Source organism: Paramormyrops kingsleyae, chromosome 11, assembly GCF_048594095.1.
Source record: "Paramormyrops kingsleyae isolate MSU_618 chromosome 11, PKINGS_0.4, whole genome shotgun sequence".
Lineage (NCBI taxonomy): Eukaryota > Metazoa > Chordata > Actinopteri > Osteoglossiformes > Mormyridae > Paramormyrops > Paramormyrops kingsleyae.
This window is the reverse complement of record NC_132807.1, coordinates 12,546,193-12,561,843: the sequence shown is the minus strand read 5'-3', so window position 1 is coordinate 12,561,843 and position 15,651 is coordinate 12,546,193. Positions and strand designations below refer to the sequence as shown.

At 41.1% G+C, this 15,651-nt stretch overlaps 2 protein-coding genes and 1 non-coding gene across 4 annotated transcripts; 1 reads left to right on the top strand and 2 right to left on the bottom strand.

Moving 5' to 3' along the window:
- Positions 1 to 2,950: 2,950 nt before the first annotated feature.
- On the bottom strand, positions 2,951 to 6,441 carry LOC111840099 (small ribosomal subunit protein uS15). Its single transcript, XM_023804555.2, has 6 exons — positions 6,342 to 6,441; positions 5,756 to 5,804; positions 5,590 to 5,668; positions 3,887 to 4,056; positions 3,643 to 3,743; positions 2,951 to 3,027 (listed from the first exon to the last, which is right to left on the bottom strand). Exons 1-6 carry the CDS (start codon positions 6,362 to 6,364, stop codon positions 2,994 to 2,996), a joined length of 456 nt encoding a protein of 151 aa, XP_023660323.1. The 5' UTR covers positions 6,365 to 6,441; the 3' UTR covers positions 2,951 to 2,993.
- Positions 3,403 to 3,531, bottom strand: LOC111841616 (small nucleolar RNA SNORA19). The gene has a single exon (XR_002837716.1). It is a non-coding gene; the product is annotated as a small nucleolar RNA SNORA19 (small nucleolar RNA).
- LOC111840087 (nucleobindin-2-like) lies at positions 6,426 to 14,659 on the top strand. 2 transcript variants are annotated; one of them, XM_023804531.2, is made up of 14 exons: positions 6,426 to 6,500; positions 7,456 to 7,543; positions 8,071 to 8,211; positions 8,735 to 8,842; positions 10,163 to 10,295; positions 11,371 to 11,474; positions 12,138 to 12,323; positions 12,457 to 12,547; positions 12,659 to 12,717; positions 12,806 to 12,898; positions 13,689 to 13,778; positions 13,953 to 14,123; positions 14,199 to 14,259; positions 14,409 to 14,659. In XM_023804531.2, exons 3-14 carry the CDS (start codon positions 8,071 to 8,073, stop codon positions 14,468 to 14,470), a joined length of 1,299 nt encoding a protein of 432 aa, XP_023660299.1. In that variant the 5' UTR covers positions 6,426 to 6,500; positions 7,456 to 7,543; the 3' UTR covers positions 14,471 to 14,659. The 2 variants fall into 2 exon arrangements, with proteins under 2 accessions (XP_023660299.1, XP_023660308.1); XM_023804540.2 differs by having other exon boundaries at positions 6,462 to 6,480.
- Positions 14,660 to 15,651: the final 992 nt, after the last annotated feature.

Below are 15,651 nucleotides of genomic sequence, written 5' to 3'. Positions count from 1 at the left end.
TAAGGGATCCACTGGCAAATAACTACTTTTTTCAGTGAGTAGTCAACTGTGTGCAATATCATGCACTACAAAAATCACAGAGTGCCATGGAAGTCAGGTGCTTCATCTTCTGAGCAAACCTGCCTGCACGGCGCTTTAGAAAGGAGAGGGAGACGCCCCAGTGCAGCAGGATCCTGGCTCTGTAGTCCTCTGAGTGCCACATGTCAATGGGACAGACTGTCACACTCTGTAGAGCCTGACACTTTTCAAAATAGGAAAGACAAGGTGACAGAGACCAAAGACGCTTGATGTCACCATCCGGCCTCCTGCTTGCCACACTGACCAGGCGGCAGTGTCAACGCACTCCAGCTGTGCCCTGAGCCGAGGGGGGGGGGGGGGGGGGGGCAGACTGCTGAACAGTCCCATCAAGAGCCTTACAAAACTTCCAGAATGTTCTTCACAGGAGCTTGGCACAGTCCCGTATGGCTCTGTGACATGATGGCCGTCGCTCTTCTGCCGGTGATCCACGGTGCGTCAAGGTGACTCGATGTTAATGCCCCCCCCCCCCCCCTTACTGGAGGCAGCTGCTGAGCAGCCAATTAAATGCAAGCACCTCCCTTTGCCCCCCTCCCGTTCTGAGTATGGCAGAGGACAGCATGAGACGCAGTGCCCGCAGCCCTGATACACACAGTGACTGCATAATCCCCGCGCGGGTGGCGTGCTCTAAAGTGCCGTTTCTGGAATGCGCGTGCACACACACAAGCACGCACACACTCACACACACAGTGAGATTCCTCTTTGTCTCTTATGTAAATGTAGCTTAAATAATGCATGCCTGGGTTCACTGGAGACACTTACATAACAATGATATTACCAAGCAGACCTTACAAACTTTCTCCTCACTAACCCTGCATCAATAAATCACGTTAAGTGCATGCAGCTTAATAAGAGTCTAATGCAGGAGAACAACATGTCTTTCAAGTGGAAGCTAAGCAAAAATCCAAGCTGGACTTTCTTGTAACACAGACCAAATATATTAAGTAGCATTAGAGTAACAGAAATGTTCTCGTGCTTCTCTTATTTTAGGCACATGCAGGCATTGCAGATTTGTAAGACATATATTACAATTTGCCTGCAATCCCATAGTAGTGTTTCCTCCAATGTAGCAAATTTGAGCATTTAAGCAGTGCAGTCTTCTCAAGGATTAATACACAATAATGTGAAAACATTACTGGTTCCATGGATATAGTGCAATCTCTGAGGATAACAGCAAGCGTTGTGGAAATAAGACCTGTTGAATGAAGTCCAATTTCATATCAGCATATTTTTTTTTAATAACTAAAGTTATGTCTTATCAAAATGAAAGTTCATGTACAAGCATTTACCATGATTTACAACAGTGCTCAGCAGCCCTACTCCTGCAGACCAACCACCCTGCAGCCCTAATTTAACATGCGTGACACAGATAACTATTGGAGCCAGCTATGTTGAAGCTAAGTTGGTTCTAATAGTGAGACACACATAATCAGCCACTTAAGTAGTATTAGGCACGTTAAATTAGGGCTCTACAGGGTCAAGGATAGGGACCACTGATTAAGAATACGAATAAAAAAAAAAATGAATTGTAGTTTGTCAAATAATGCCCCCGTGTGGCCAATAGTCTCAGTACACTTACCGCAATTACTGAAGACAAGTATGACCTATAGACCTTAATCTCTCATTAAAGGTGTAAATAATTGCTTAATCTGGATCCTTAAAATTGGCATCCATTCCAGCGCCCCCCCCCCATGACCTTGACCAAGGTAAGTGGTTGCAAGAGAGATGGATGTATTCCTCTGGTACTCCTATAGGTAAAAGGTCTGGCAATTTAAAGCAGTAATGATACACTGTATTCTCAAATCACTTGTGACAGCTCAGCAGCAACCACATGGTTATAGTTGCAGATGATGCCACTGTCAAAGGCCCAACTGGCAATGTCAGCGTAGAGCTGCTGCGGGGCTCACAGCAAAAACCTGGACTTGAACACCAGTACAACTAAAGGCTGATAGAGACAGAGGCCTCACAACCAGAGCTCACTCTCTATCAGGGCTGCTCATTCCTGCCCCTGGAGATCTACCACCCTGCAAAGTTTAGGTGCAGCCCTAATTTAAAACACCTCAAACAGATAATCAGGTGCTTCAATAGTTAATATTGCTTGGGTTCTATTGAGATCCTACTCATTGGAGTACACTGACCCTGGACACCATGCACCCCAGACCACACCCGCTAATTACACTTATCTACTCACTACACACCAGAAGCTTACTCTTACTCTGCACATACTCTAAATCAGATCTTCAATCTGTCCATACCACAAGGCCTGACTGTTTATTGTGACAACTGGGCAGGGCAGCATCCTCAGTAAATATCACCAATCGGGGTATTTTCACAGGTTCCAATGGTCCACCAGTGGTCAAGAGACCTGAATCGGAATGCACTGGCTGCACTCTTGATGACTGTGGAAGTACATGTACCAGTTATAATGGCAATACAGCTCAGTATTGTGGTATGACAGGCTGCTGAGTGTTCAAACAGCCCTTAAGCTCCCACCATTAAGCTTCACCTAAGGATTTCTGGCACAAACCTACAGCAGAGGGTCACACCCCCTGTTGTGAAGCTGCCTTAATCACCTGTCAAGGCTGACACCTCACCCTAACTTTGAAGACAGTTTCCAACTGTACAGAGTACCCAATGCAAGCTCTACTGGTCTACACAGGCTCTACACTGCATACAAGGATTAGGTCAGTTATAACACAGTAAAAGGAGCTACAACCTCTCATACTCAGAGCTCATTTCACATTAACACACATGTAGACTTTTCAGTTCAGGTAGGCTGCATGACAACTGCATACTCAATGCTTGAAAAAACAATTTTTATATTAAAGAAACCAACCAAGTCAGCAACCAATGTACAAAATAAGACAAGGCAAGGTTTTCATCCAAACAAGTTTTATTGGTCAAAAAAGCAAAGAGATTTATGCCACCAGAGCAGAAGCCGTAGAGGATTCACTGTGGATTAAGAGAGACATCAAATCAGTGACAGGTAACTTGAAGCACTGTCTCTCAAACTGGTCCTTGTGGACCCCCAGACAATTCATGTTTTTGCTCCCTCCCATCTCCCAGTAGCAAAAATGTGGACTGTCTGGCATGGGGCAGAGAATGAGCAAAATCATGGAAGGTCTTGGGGTCCCCAAGGACAAGGTTGAGAAACACTGATGATAACTACACCTTAAATACCATTTAGTGAGATAATTAACGTTAAGCATATGCAGTGGGACTGTCCCAGTTTAACAGCCTACAGGCCTATGGTTTGAATCAAGTACACAGAAAGTTAAACACAGGATTAACTACTTTCTCAGCCAAATCATAAATTCAGGGCCACAGAGCTGTACGAAGGGGACTGGCAGGAATGGCACTTTGCAGCCACTCTGCTAATTGACCTCCAGCATTGATCTGGCACATCAGAAATATCTCATCTCTCACAGGTAGAGAATGGGACAATGAAATGTGCTTAGGCCGCTTTATGTGTAAAATCATTCGGAGAACAGAGACCTATACATTACAGGGATGTTTTAGAAGGAAACTCCTTAACCGGACCATTTAAGAAATAAGCTTTGTACATACTACTTCCAGTTGGGTGGGAGGACTCTCTTGGTCTTGTAGTAACGAGCCAGTCTGTGGATCCTGCTCTCGACAAGAATCAGGCGAAATTTGGCATCCTTGTCCTATAAAAAAAAAAAAAAAACAATAAATGAATTGAGACCATACACTGAAATTTCAAAGGCAAAACAATGGGGTTCAGACAAGTTGTGGTTTCTGGAGTCTCCAGAATTAAAGGCTTCAGTACGCTAGACACAGGCTAGCAAACCTTTCTGTTGCGTTCCAAGTGCTTCCTCACGGCAACGGCCTTCTTGATCAGGTGGTAGAGGTCCTCAGGAAGGTCAGGGGCCAGACCCTTGGACTTAAGGATCCTGAGGATTTTGTTGCCTGTGACAAAGCGCACCTGAGCCACACCGTGGGAGTCCCTCAGGATGACACCTGGAACATACGCATCAGAGACACCACACTCTATCAAGACCTTAAAGGAACAGCTGCTGAATAGGAGACTAAGATCAGAGGTTTATAGTGTGGCAAGATTAGTTCAAAGGTGTGTCCGAAACTGCATACTTGGTTGCTATGTAGCAGACGAAATGCAGTATAGAAAGTGAGCAGCGTGTTCAAATCTTCAGTACATGAGACTGTAGGTGACTGGTACTCCTATGACATACTACAGTCTACAAACCAGTGCAACCAGTGGATGTTAGGCAATCCTGCAAGGTTACTGGAGCTACACCCAGAGACAAGGAATGTCACTCACTCAGAAATTTTTGTGAAGATGTGGAGTCTCTGTACAAATTTAAATAGAAAACAATGCCCAGTTGCATAAGTTGACTCGGATATGTATTTTTGGCTGACGGTTTAACTTTCAAAGGGGTCAAACCACGTCATTGGCAAGCATGGGGTCCGGTAATATGCAAGATGGTGACCACTTAGTATTTGAATGCATGCATACTGTTCTCATGCATACACACAAAATGTACTGCATTAACAGTCAAGTCATAGGCTTCTGGCAAAATTCACCATCTACTGTGCAAGTATGCAATTTTTGATGTACCCCATGCTAATGACTGATGCATGTGCAACCACCTTTAAAAAATGACAGACAATATGGAAGTACATGAAAAGTGAAATTAATGTAGATTTTGGTGGATGCAACAATGCTTTTTCAATAGTCAGTTTTCTGAATGTCGCAAAGAAACAATTTTCCCTCTGCCTCATTATTGTGCATGACCTGAATGTTCAAATTCATCCAAAGTTCAGTCTTTAACATTCTGTAACTTTTCAGTAAATCTTACAAGTAGCAAAACCCCTTCCAAAAACATTTAAAAAGTGAAGTGCAAACTGAATATAGTTAGCTAAACACATTATAATCTACATTTGATTCAAGCCAGGTCACTCAAAAACATTTATGAAATGCCTTAAAGACTGAGCAGACCAGGATAAAATGCAGGTTTACACTCAAAGCAATGAAAATGACTCGAACATCGAAGTCTTAGCATTTAAAAATTACTCTAGACAGTTTTTGTACATACTAAGAAAGCACCAGAATCAGCAGCAGCACCCACAAACTATTATCAAACTAATCACCGAACCCATATTATGGTGTGCAATCAACTTTTAAAAATGAAGGATAATATGGAGGTAAATGAAAAGTGAAATTAATGCACATTTTGGTCTGCTTGGACAAATAAGCAAGATTACAATTAACAACGATTAATGGATGAAGAGCATGTTTCAAATTACTAAGAACTAAAAGATTAAGCAGATCATTCCTTAAGCAGAGCATTCTTTACAACCAGACACTACATTAAAAAAAAGTCTAATGATATTCAACACTGAATCTAAATCAAATAGATCGATGGAAAAAAAACTCACATCTGAAAAAACCAGTGTGATTAGCCCAGACGTTTCACCTACCAGATCCCCCACACGTAATTCAATAACATGAAAAAAACAATCAGGGTAATTTACCAATCTGAGAGGGAGTCAGGCCCTTCTTCGCCAGCTTGAAGATCTGTTCTTTCACATCGTCAGATGTCAGTTTCAGCCACTAGAAAGAGAGAGAAGAACTTGACAGCTGTACCAAGATAATGATCACGGTAACAGTGAATGCTATGGTTGCCCGTTAGGAACTCACAGTGGGAACACTGCGTCGGTATGGCAGCGCCGACTGGGACAAGCCCTTTCTGTAAGAATAACATTAGAAAAATGTTACATTCTTTCACTTAATTTCTCAAATTCGTTAAAAACAAAGGAACAAATTTGTATGAGAAGCAAAGAAAGGTGCTGACAGCTATGCCTGACTTGCAGCACATCAGACAGTCAGCAATATGCGCCTCCACCAACCACCCCGCGGATCACGGACTGCCACGCGGCCTTCATCGCCCGTGACCGATTCGTGAGCTTTTCAATTGGCTAAAGCTCGTTTATAAGTGTCCGTCTTACTACAAAATGTCCGTTACTGCGACATCGAATCTGACTACAAACAGACAAACACATTAATTCCTATTCGTGACTTACACAGAAATCAAACCGGACCATTTTCCTGACGATAACGCCACATGGGGCATGCAGCGTTAACAAGTAACGGGGGATATAGATGGTGAATGAAAAACACTTTCTTATGGACCTGTTAAAACAATGTAGAACTCCGTATATGTAGCTTACGATATCCTGAAAATATTAAATAAAGAATGTATTTTTAAAATAAAACAGTATCTTACCCGGGAGCGTGCATACGACCCATGATGGCGTTCGAGAGGAAGAGGAAGACCAGAACGAGGCTGCCCGGATCTACCGTCTCCGCCGGAAATGGCGTCACGACGGCAGCGCCGTCAGGTAGAAGGTTATAAACAACGAAAAGTAATGGACAAGCATGTTATGTATGAATAATTTTGTGTACTATCAGCCATACGTTTTCTTTCTGTTTGTTGCATTAAGTGGACCATCGGTGTAAAACTCCTGGTACACATCCGCAGTATATGATTGATACGTCTGTAGTGACCGTTCAGTTGCAAAATCTTCATTACAATTAATCGGGGCTTTCCTTGTAGTTCAGTCCTCGTACAAATCGGTTATAAGTAAATGTGATCTTGGTAGTAGAGTAAATAACTGAGGCAAGGCTGAAGGAAAACAACAGAGAAGCATAACTGTACAGTGTTACCGTTCTGTTGAACTATAAACTTTGTGATCTCAGTTGGTGTGAGCTTTTGTATTATCCATCAGTAATAAGGTCTAGAGATCATTAAAACGAACCGTTTTGAACACCCTCAAAACCCATTTTAAGATTTGTTTAAATGTAATCAAAAAGTCAAATTTACTATAATTTACAATAGAAAAAGGCAGCCCAGGAGTAATAAGCGACGCAGCCACTGACTAAATGTTAGGGCTCAAAATACAACGTGAATACCTCCTAGGGAGCGATTTCATGAGGATTTCATTCCAATGAATATCTTTTACGGCGTATTAGTTGCAGTCATCTCACACCGAAACCGAACGTTAATTCCAAATTAATTTGTGCTCTTTAAATACTATAATCCCCGAGATACAGAATTATGCAGATTATTGTTAATAAAGGTATTTTTGGTAGGATTTAACGATGCCTTCGCAGCACTTGCTGGGACTCTTAACTACAACGCAACTTGATAGGGAACCGGGCTTGCCAGCCATTTAACTGACACAGCAGTTGCTCAATAGGCTGCCAAAATTAAACTTCACAGCGGTGGAAAACCCACAAGTTTAGCCAATTAATTTAGTTAAAGGCGGAGGTTTGTTTTAGGTGCTTCACGTAGTGTGCTGCTAAGAGGTAGCTTGTTTAAAAAAATAACTACTATTCAGGAGGGGGTCCTTTGCTGCGAAGAAAGAGAAATCCTGAGACAGAAAAAGCTGGAAGACAAACTTCTTTTATATCCACTTGCCTGAAAAAGTAAGTCTGCATTTGTAATTCGACAAGGCGGCTGAACAAACGCCTGTTTATTGCTGTTCATATAGCGGAAAAATACGATGTGTAGTTGAAAAATAATTATATAGATCGCTTGTCCGAAAACTGAATTCATATAGCGGATTTAACGGAGCCTGTTTTTGCCATATTCTGACTCTTGTCATAAGGAAAGAAGGAAAATCTACCCTGTCAGTGAAACTGATAAATAAGTGAATATTGTATACTTTGCAGTCTATAATATTAAATGTATCCAGCTATTTCATATGCAGAAAAAGCGCGAGATGTACTGAACTCGTCTCTCGCTTTTGCAAGATGTTTACTCCCAGTCCAAATAATAGACCTGCCATCCAACAGTGAAAATGACAATTATGTTGCCCTTTTATTGATTGATGCCGATGGTGATTTTCAAACTGTACAAAACTATACCCATGCTTACTCCAGCGCCGTCTTTAGTGGGAGACGGGTCGGGCAGTGGGGTCCTGATGTAAAACGGATCATGTGGGCATTTTCAGATGCGGCGGACCTGGGGCTGGTGCCCCTACAGTTTTTTACTCCTGAGTCTGTTGGTCGGCTTGAAGGCCGTGCCTCTTAATACGGGAAAGGACAAGGAGAAGATTCCCCAGGAAAATCTCCAAGGCCCCCCACAGAATGTGGTAAGCTTTGTGGGCCTCCTGCGAAATAACACCCACGCTGACACCGCGGTTTCCTAAACACTATATGCAACATACCCTGATTTATAAAGTGATGGGAAAATGTTACCAGTGCCACCAGCTATGAGGTGAAAGTCACAAATCATGCCACATTTCTGATTATTTACCTCATTTACTAAGGGGAAATTCTAACAGGTAATGCATCTTATTAAAATGTCAAGGCATGTCAGACTACCCCGAAAGTGGAAAAGAGGCCTCAGACCCCAGAGAGTTAGGAGTGGATGTGCAGTTTCTCTCTAACAATTTACGATGACTGGCATTTAATTGGGAGGTAACCTTATGTTACACATCTAGATGCTGTAAGGTTTCAATTTCAACTGCTTACACGCTGTGTATAGAAGTATAAGGTCAAATCTTATGTATGTAATGAATGTTTTTGGGAGATTGCTTATGTGTTTTTTTTCCCCATTCATATAAAAAGTGAAAGTATATCATTATTTGTATAAAATGTGAATTTTTGCACCAGGATACTGGACTGCACTATGACCGTTATCTCAGGGAAGTCATCGATTTTCTAGAAAAAGATCAGCATTTCAGAGAGAAGCTTCATAACACAAACATGGATGACATTAAGGTATGTTGAATGGTTTGGTACTTACCTATTTTGCTTGTTTAAGGTTATAAATCAGTACTGTTTCAATACTTGTATGAAGTCCTTTTCAAACCCAGTCTCTCTTGTCATGTATGGGGGGTGAGGGTAAATTGAATGCCTACAGTTTGAGTAAGGGAACAAAGATTTTTACTTATTGTTTAATATTTTAGTTCTATAGTCTCTATTGAAGACAGCAACAAAATGAACCAGCATAACTGCTTCTGTAAAACTAGTTATCATGATGAAGGTGAAAATCTGTGTTGATCAGTGTTGTCAAAAGTATCGAAAGTATTGATTGTATCAGTACTCATTTTTTATGGCATCATTTCTACAGCCTGCACTTTCAGTTCGCTCTGACCTCTGGGGTTCCTAGACTACTAATGCGTACGCCTAGCCCTGAGTGTGGTCTGACACATGGGGTGTTACTAACATGACTAGTTCAGAGGTTTCACCACTGTGCTTAATCAATAAAAAGTATAGCCAGAGCAACATTTGTAAACACTGGGAAAAGGTGGCTTTGTGCTCAGTGAAGACAAAGCACAGGACATATGCGAGCCTGTATGGAAGACACCACACCAAAGGGGGCAAACGCAACAAAGTTAGTTAAACATTCAATAGGCCAACACGCGGTGCAATACAAAACTTTTAGAGAGTGTTATCTTATTTCTGAATTGATGAAGTATAAGTCTGTGTGAGTCTCTTGCAGTTGAAGTTAACAAGTGGCAAACATTTTTTCTGCGGGTTAAAACTTTTCTTTTGTAGTTGGTTAGACATTTCCGCATTAAGATGCCAGTCTGCAGTTATTTTTACCTGTGGGTCGTGTTCAGCTCCATATCGTTTTGTGAGGTCGTGTTGATTAGGTTTCATCATTTGGACACAAACGTTGAGTCATGCAGTTGTTAGAAGTGTTTGTGCTTAAAGACACAAGAAAGCTTGTAAATGTAATGCATATCTGTTCTATTGTGCATTGTAATGGTATTAACACCTGATTTTTAAAACTGTTTTTTTATTGCTTGTGAATATCACTGAATGTGCTGTATATCAGTGAATATCACTGTAGTAAGTTTGTTTTTGTATATACTGACATGAGTTTACAAAAGGTTGTGAAGTTTTTACTGCAAATAATTGCAGTTGAAATCATTTTTAGTTACATTATATATAGTGTTGAGTATCAAAAATGGTATTGAATTTCAATACTTTTATTGGTATTGTTTTGGTATTGTGACAGTGCTAGTGTTGATGTTTTAATTAATTTACTTTATCTTTAAGGTAAAATTAATTGACAGTTTGCATTTCGAACAGCAAGGAAAACTCGCCAAAGAGCTGGACTTTGTCAGCCATCACGTGAGAACAAGGCTGGATGAGTTGAAAAGGCAAGAGGTGAACCGCTTAAGGATGTTAATCAAAGCCAAGCAGGACCAGGAAGGTGGCGGAGGTACAGTACTGTATGTATGATCCAGCAGACTGCACCCCTAGTGGTGATCTGACGGTGGAGGATGTGTCTCAGAGCAGCACACAGCCCTGGCACATCCATTCGGTCCTTTATCTGCTGTAGGGAGATGTGCAGGGTGGTAAATATTGGAGCAGTACTGCATCTCTTAGGTAGATGTTTTGCAGTAGTAGATACCGTGAACATTTCATCTTTTACCTTTGGAATTGCTGTCATTGTGCTTCCATTTTGGCTGGGTGATATTAAGAAAAAAATATATGTACTAGATTTTAATTTTAAAATATTGGCACGAACAATAATATTGAGTCGTCCATAGACGAAAGAAGCCGCAAAGAATTCATAGCTAGGTGATCAAGGCTGTCGTCTTGCGAAGGAAGTGAGAATGTTATGCACTTGTCTTGCTTGACCGTCCATATGAGTTGGGAGGCTCAACATTCCCACCAAGAGGTTGCACTTGAACGGCAGACATTCTGGCTGCAGACAAGAAGATAGAACTTGGTGATGTGACAACCTCAAACTCCCCAACGTAAACGAATCGTTAACGCATTAATACTACTATAGGCTATGTTTGTGAAACTCCACATTTTTATAGCGTCGGAAATGTAGACTAGAAGGCCAAACGGAGCCAATTATACATCCTTCTGTTATCTTGTTCTGTGTGTAGCCTTTGCTTACTTCCCCGACAATGGCAGTAATCGCTGGTCAGTCACTATCAGATATCAACACCGGGTTAGTTGTCTGATATCATCAATCAGCGATATATGTTGCTCAGCCCTAACTACTACTGCTCTGCCTCTGGTCATCAGTGACTAATTTGCTCGATGTTTAGTCTTAACTGTAGGACTTAGAACTTGTGTTGGCGTCTCTGTTTGCATGAGGATAAATGGTATGATACTGTATGACAATGTGATCATGTACAATTCCAGATGTGGAGTTATTTTACTTCTTATGTAAAGTGTGTGCAGGATATGAGCATTTGGTTGTGACTGTTTACTGAAAAGGTAAGGAGACACTCACTATCCCCAGCATTCTCTGTGTCTCTTCTTTGAATCTGTCCCAGAAATGACTGTGGATCACCAGGTCCTGCTTAAACAGTTTGAACACCTGAACCACATGAATCCACACACTTTTGAAGTGGAAGACTTGGATCGTCTCATTAAATCAGTAGGATCGCAAACTTCCATGTTTGTAATGCTGTTTATTATAGTCTGATAACGAACTGAAAAAATGCTCAGATTAATTTCTGTTCCCTGTTGCTAGGAAAGCCTTGTTTCACGGGAAAATAAAACCATGGATGGTCTAACTTTAGAACAGACCATATTTCCTTCATTGTCTCTAAAGCTTTCCAGTGAACACTGACAATCTTGTAACTTGTTGGAGCATGAACTTGGTGGTTAAATTACCAGTCAAAAACCTGAATGATCCAATTTACCAAAAGTGAATTTTGCTTATAAACTCACTTTGTTATAATATCACTAACAGTTGACCATGGAATATTTAGTAGCGAGAAAATTTCACGAAAGGATGCCACCTGTACAATAAATCCAATCACGGTACCACGCTTGAATTCACTGAGCTCCTGAGAATGACCTATTATTTCACAAATGTTTGTAGAAGCAGTCTGCATGCCTAGGTACTGGGTTTTATACACCTGTGGCTAAGGAAGTGATTGGAACACCTGAATTCAATGATTTGGAGGGGTGTCCCAATACTTTCCAATACAGTGCATGAAGTAGATCACGGTGCTGCATAGAATTTACAAATGAGAAGGTACTTGGAGTTACTATTGGTTTTTTTTATGTGTCTTTCCACAAAAAACACTCAAAGGCAACAAATGATCTTGAGAATTTTGACAAGGAACGTCATGAAGAATTCAAAAGGTATGAAATGATGAAGGAACATGAGCGAAGGGAGCATCTGAAGATGCTGGATGAGGAGGAGAGAAGGAAGGAGGAGCAGCACTATGAAGAGATGAGGAAAAAGCACGCTGATCATCCCAAAGTCAACCACCCGGTAATGTGTGCTGAGCGCAGTAGGCCTGCTGGAGATGGGTCTGACAAAACGAAACAGCACAACAACCCACAGCATCTTCATTATAACAAGGAGGTTTATGCTGTCATGCCACTTGATGCTTTCTGATGTATAGGGCAGCCAAGACCAGCTGAAAGAAGTGTGGGAAGAAGCTGATGGCCTGGACCCTGAGGATTTTGACCCCAAGACTTTTTTCAGTCTGCATGGTAAGTACAACATTGGATTGGCTGACATTTTCTTACATCCACTTATAGGTTAATCTATGTGTAAGACACCCAGAACAAAAACTTACATGAAGCGTTTGTTTTGTCTTACAGACACTAATGGAGATGGATTTCTTGATGAACAAGAACTGGAATCACTGTTCACAAAAGAGGTGCCTGTTTTATTCTTCCATAAGATGAAGGTTTGAAACTCAAGGGTGTTTGGAAATAAAATAACTTGCATGTTTATGATTTTATTAGCTTGAAAAGATCTACGACCCTACCAATGAAGAAGATGACATGGTTGAGATGGAGGAAGAGAGACTGCGAATGAGGGAACATGTCATGAATGAGGTGGTGTTCGTCTGAATGACTGGGAAATGCTTGAGCACTATGGAAGACCATTTCTGCCACATAAAAAAATTTTGCTTAATTGCAACTTTACTCATCAGAATTTCAACTTTTTTTTTTTCTTGCAGTTTTGGCTTCATGTCTTGGAATTCCTTCTTTTTCTCACAGTTCTGACTTTTATTCTAATTGCAATTCAGACAGCGTCTCCTCCTCCGGAGAATCTTATTTAGGAATGTATCCCAAACACAAGCGTAATATACTGGAAAATTAGTTTGGAATTCATGTTGGTGTGTGCCTTGGTTTGAGTTATTCAGTTGTTCTTCTGACACCAGTGTTTGCCTAGGACTTCTAGTAGCCTAATATCTGAAAGTCACGTTTGTTATTTTACTGACTGTAGTTAGTTGTGTATTGTCATGATTGTTAGGGTCATGCGATGCACTAAGCATTAACTTTAGATATGAAGTGATGGCTCTGGCAGCTTGGTGGTTGTTAGGAAAAGCTTGGAATTATGAGAAATAAAGTAAGAATTCTGAGAAATAAAGCTGCAGTTGTGAGAAGTAAAGTTGGAATTGCAGGAAATATTCAGTATAGGAAGAAATAGTTCCAATTTCTTGATTAAGGCCACAGTTGTGAGAAATAGTTGGTTCTGAAAAACAGTTGCAATTAAGCAAACTTTTTTATCTGGTGGAAACAGGCTTCCATACAGACACCGAACACTAATCTCCAGTTCTTATTGAGCTTTTTCACGAATTTGTATATTTTCAGTAAGTTGCATTTATTGATGCCCCCCCAGGTTGACACCAACAGGGATCGACTCGTCTCCTTACAGGAGTTCCTGGTAGCTACAAAAAAGAGGGAGTTCCTGGAGCCAGACAGTTGGGAGGTACAATATTATGTTGCAGATCTTCTATTACTGTTCTAATTCACACACTGGAGAGACAGCACTGTGCTTTGATTGATGGTGAGGCAAGTAACTTAACTTGGTTGTGATACATTATAGGTTGGTAATAAGATTGTGGCGGTGTTGCCTTAGTGTTGGTCTAATGTCTGTGGTCAGACCCTGGAACAAAACCAGCCGTACACTGAGGACGAGATGAGGGAATTCGAGGAGCGCTTAGCTCGGGAGGAAAATGACCTCAACCGGAAAGCAGCTGAACTTCAAATGCAGAGGAATGAGCTGGAGAGACAGCAGGTGCAACTGAACGCGCGAAAAGTGGAGCTTCAGCAGGTAAATGAGGCTCATACCTAAGCGGGATACTCTGCATCTCCTGTCATTGGGCTTTACAGCTTCTTTATTTACCAGGCGGTGGAGCACATGGAAAAGTTAAAAACCCAAAAAGCAGAGCCCTTCACAGCATTTAAAGGTAACCCAGTATATTTCTAATTTTATAAACACTACCATTTGGGAAAGGACTTTCCCTGCTTTCCTTACTGGAATGGATATTGTAAATGTTTTACTGTTATAACCTAGTGTAGAATGAACAGATAACAGTTTCTTCCCACCTTTTCCCAGTTGGGGAAAACCCTCCTGAAGGACCACTGGGGCAAAACCAGCATGTCCCCGCAGGATATTAACAAAGCAGACTTCCGCCATTAGCAGGCAACCTTGTTCTCTACAGCAAATCATTGAGCCACTTTGGGAGGCTAAGATGTGTGAGCAGCTCAAATCCAAGCTTACACTGCAGCACTGGGTATTTATTCTGTACTGCCATGTAGTCAGTTTTCACAATATCGGATATCGAATAAAAAGACAGATGCACAGCACTATGAGTACCTATGCAATGGAATACCTCATCTGTATGGGGAAACCTTCATTGTTTCTATTCTATTGTGTTCTATTGTTCATTGGCTTTATTTGCTATTAGTTAGGGGTTCCACCTGTGAATGGCCAGGGACCGGCATGTTTTGCAAGAATGTCACGGACTGGTGAAGCTTGTAAAGTGGGCTTGGAGGGTTGACGGTGCTAAAACTTATCGACCAGGGTGTTATGCGATTTTTTTTTCTCTCTCTCCGAAGCAATCAGAACATAAGACGTTAAAGGCATGGCTTGAAAATACAGATTGCTTTTGGAAACACAGGGTTCGAAACCACAAGAATGATCAGTGTGCAGGGCTGCCTGTGTATTGGACATCGACAATCTGTGGTTGAATCTGCCCTGGCTTGCTTCTGTTAAGATATTAGAGCTGGAAAACTGAATAACAATGGGAATCAAGGAGTGTGCACAGTCCACTTGATGTATAGACCATTTATTCTACAATTTGTACTATGAATGAAAACACATGCAAATATTGCCATCAACTAAGAATGCTAGACAAAATAGCCTCTCAATACAAATGAATATTTTTATAGCTGCCAACAAGATTATGCACAGATACTGAAAGGGCTTAAACTGCAAGAATGTTTGATGTGCACGGCTGCCTATGTACTGGACACCAACAATCGGATTTAAAACCAGCTGGCTTTTGTTAAAGATATTACAGCTGGAAAACTAAATATGAGGCTACCATATTATGAGCTGTGTATATGAAGTTCTAATTTCAACACAGGATCTCAATTTCGATTTAGTATCAGCTGTTTTTTTGTGGCAGAATCTGGCTTCCAAAATAAATGGCTCATGGGAGTTGTACTTAAACATGTTCTGAATGAAAAGTGATTGGTTCAGAAAGATAACCAGTCATTTTGTAGGAGGTGAGGTTCTACAATCTGGTTTAGACCAGTCATTTTTCATTTTGCCCTCAATGTGTTTAAAACTCCCA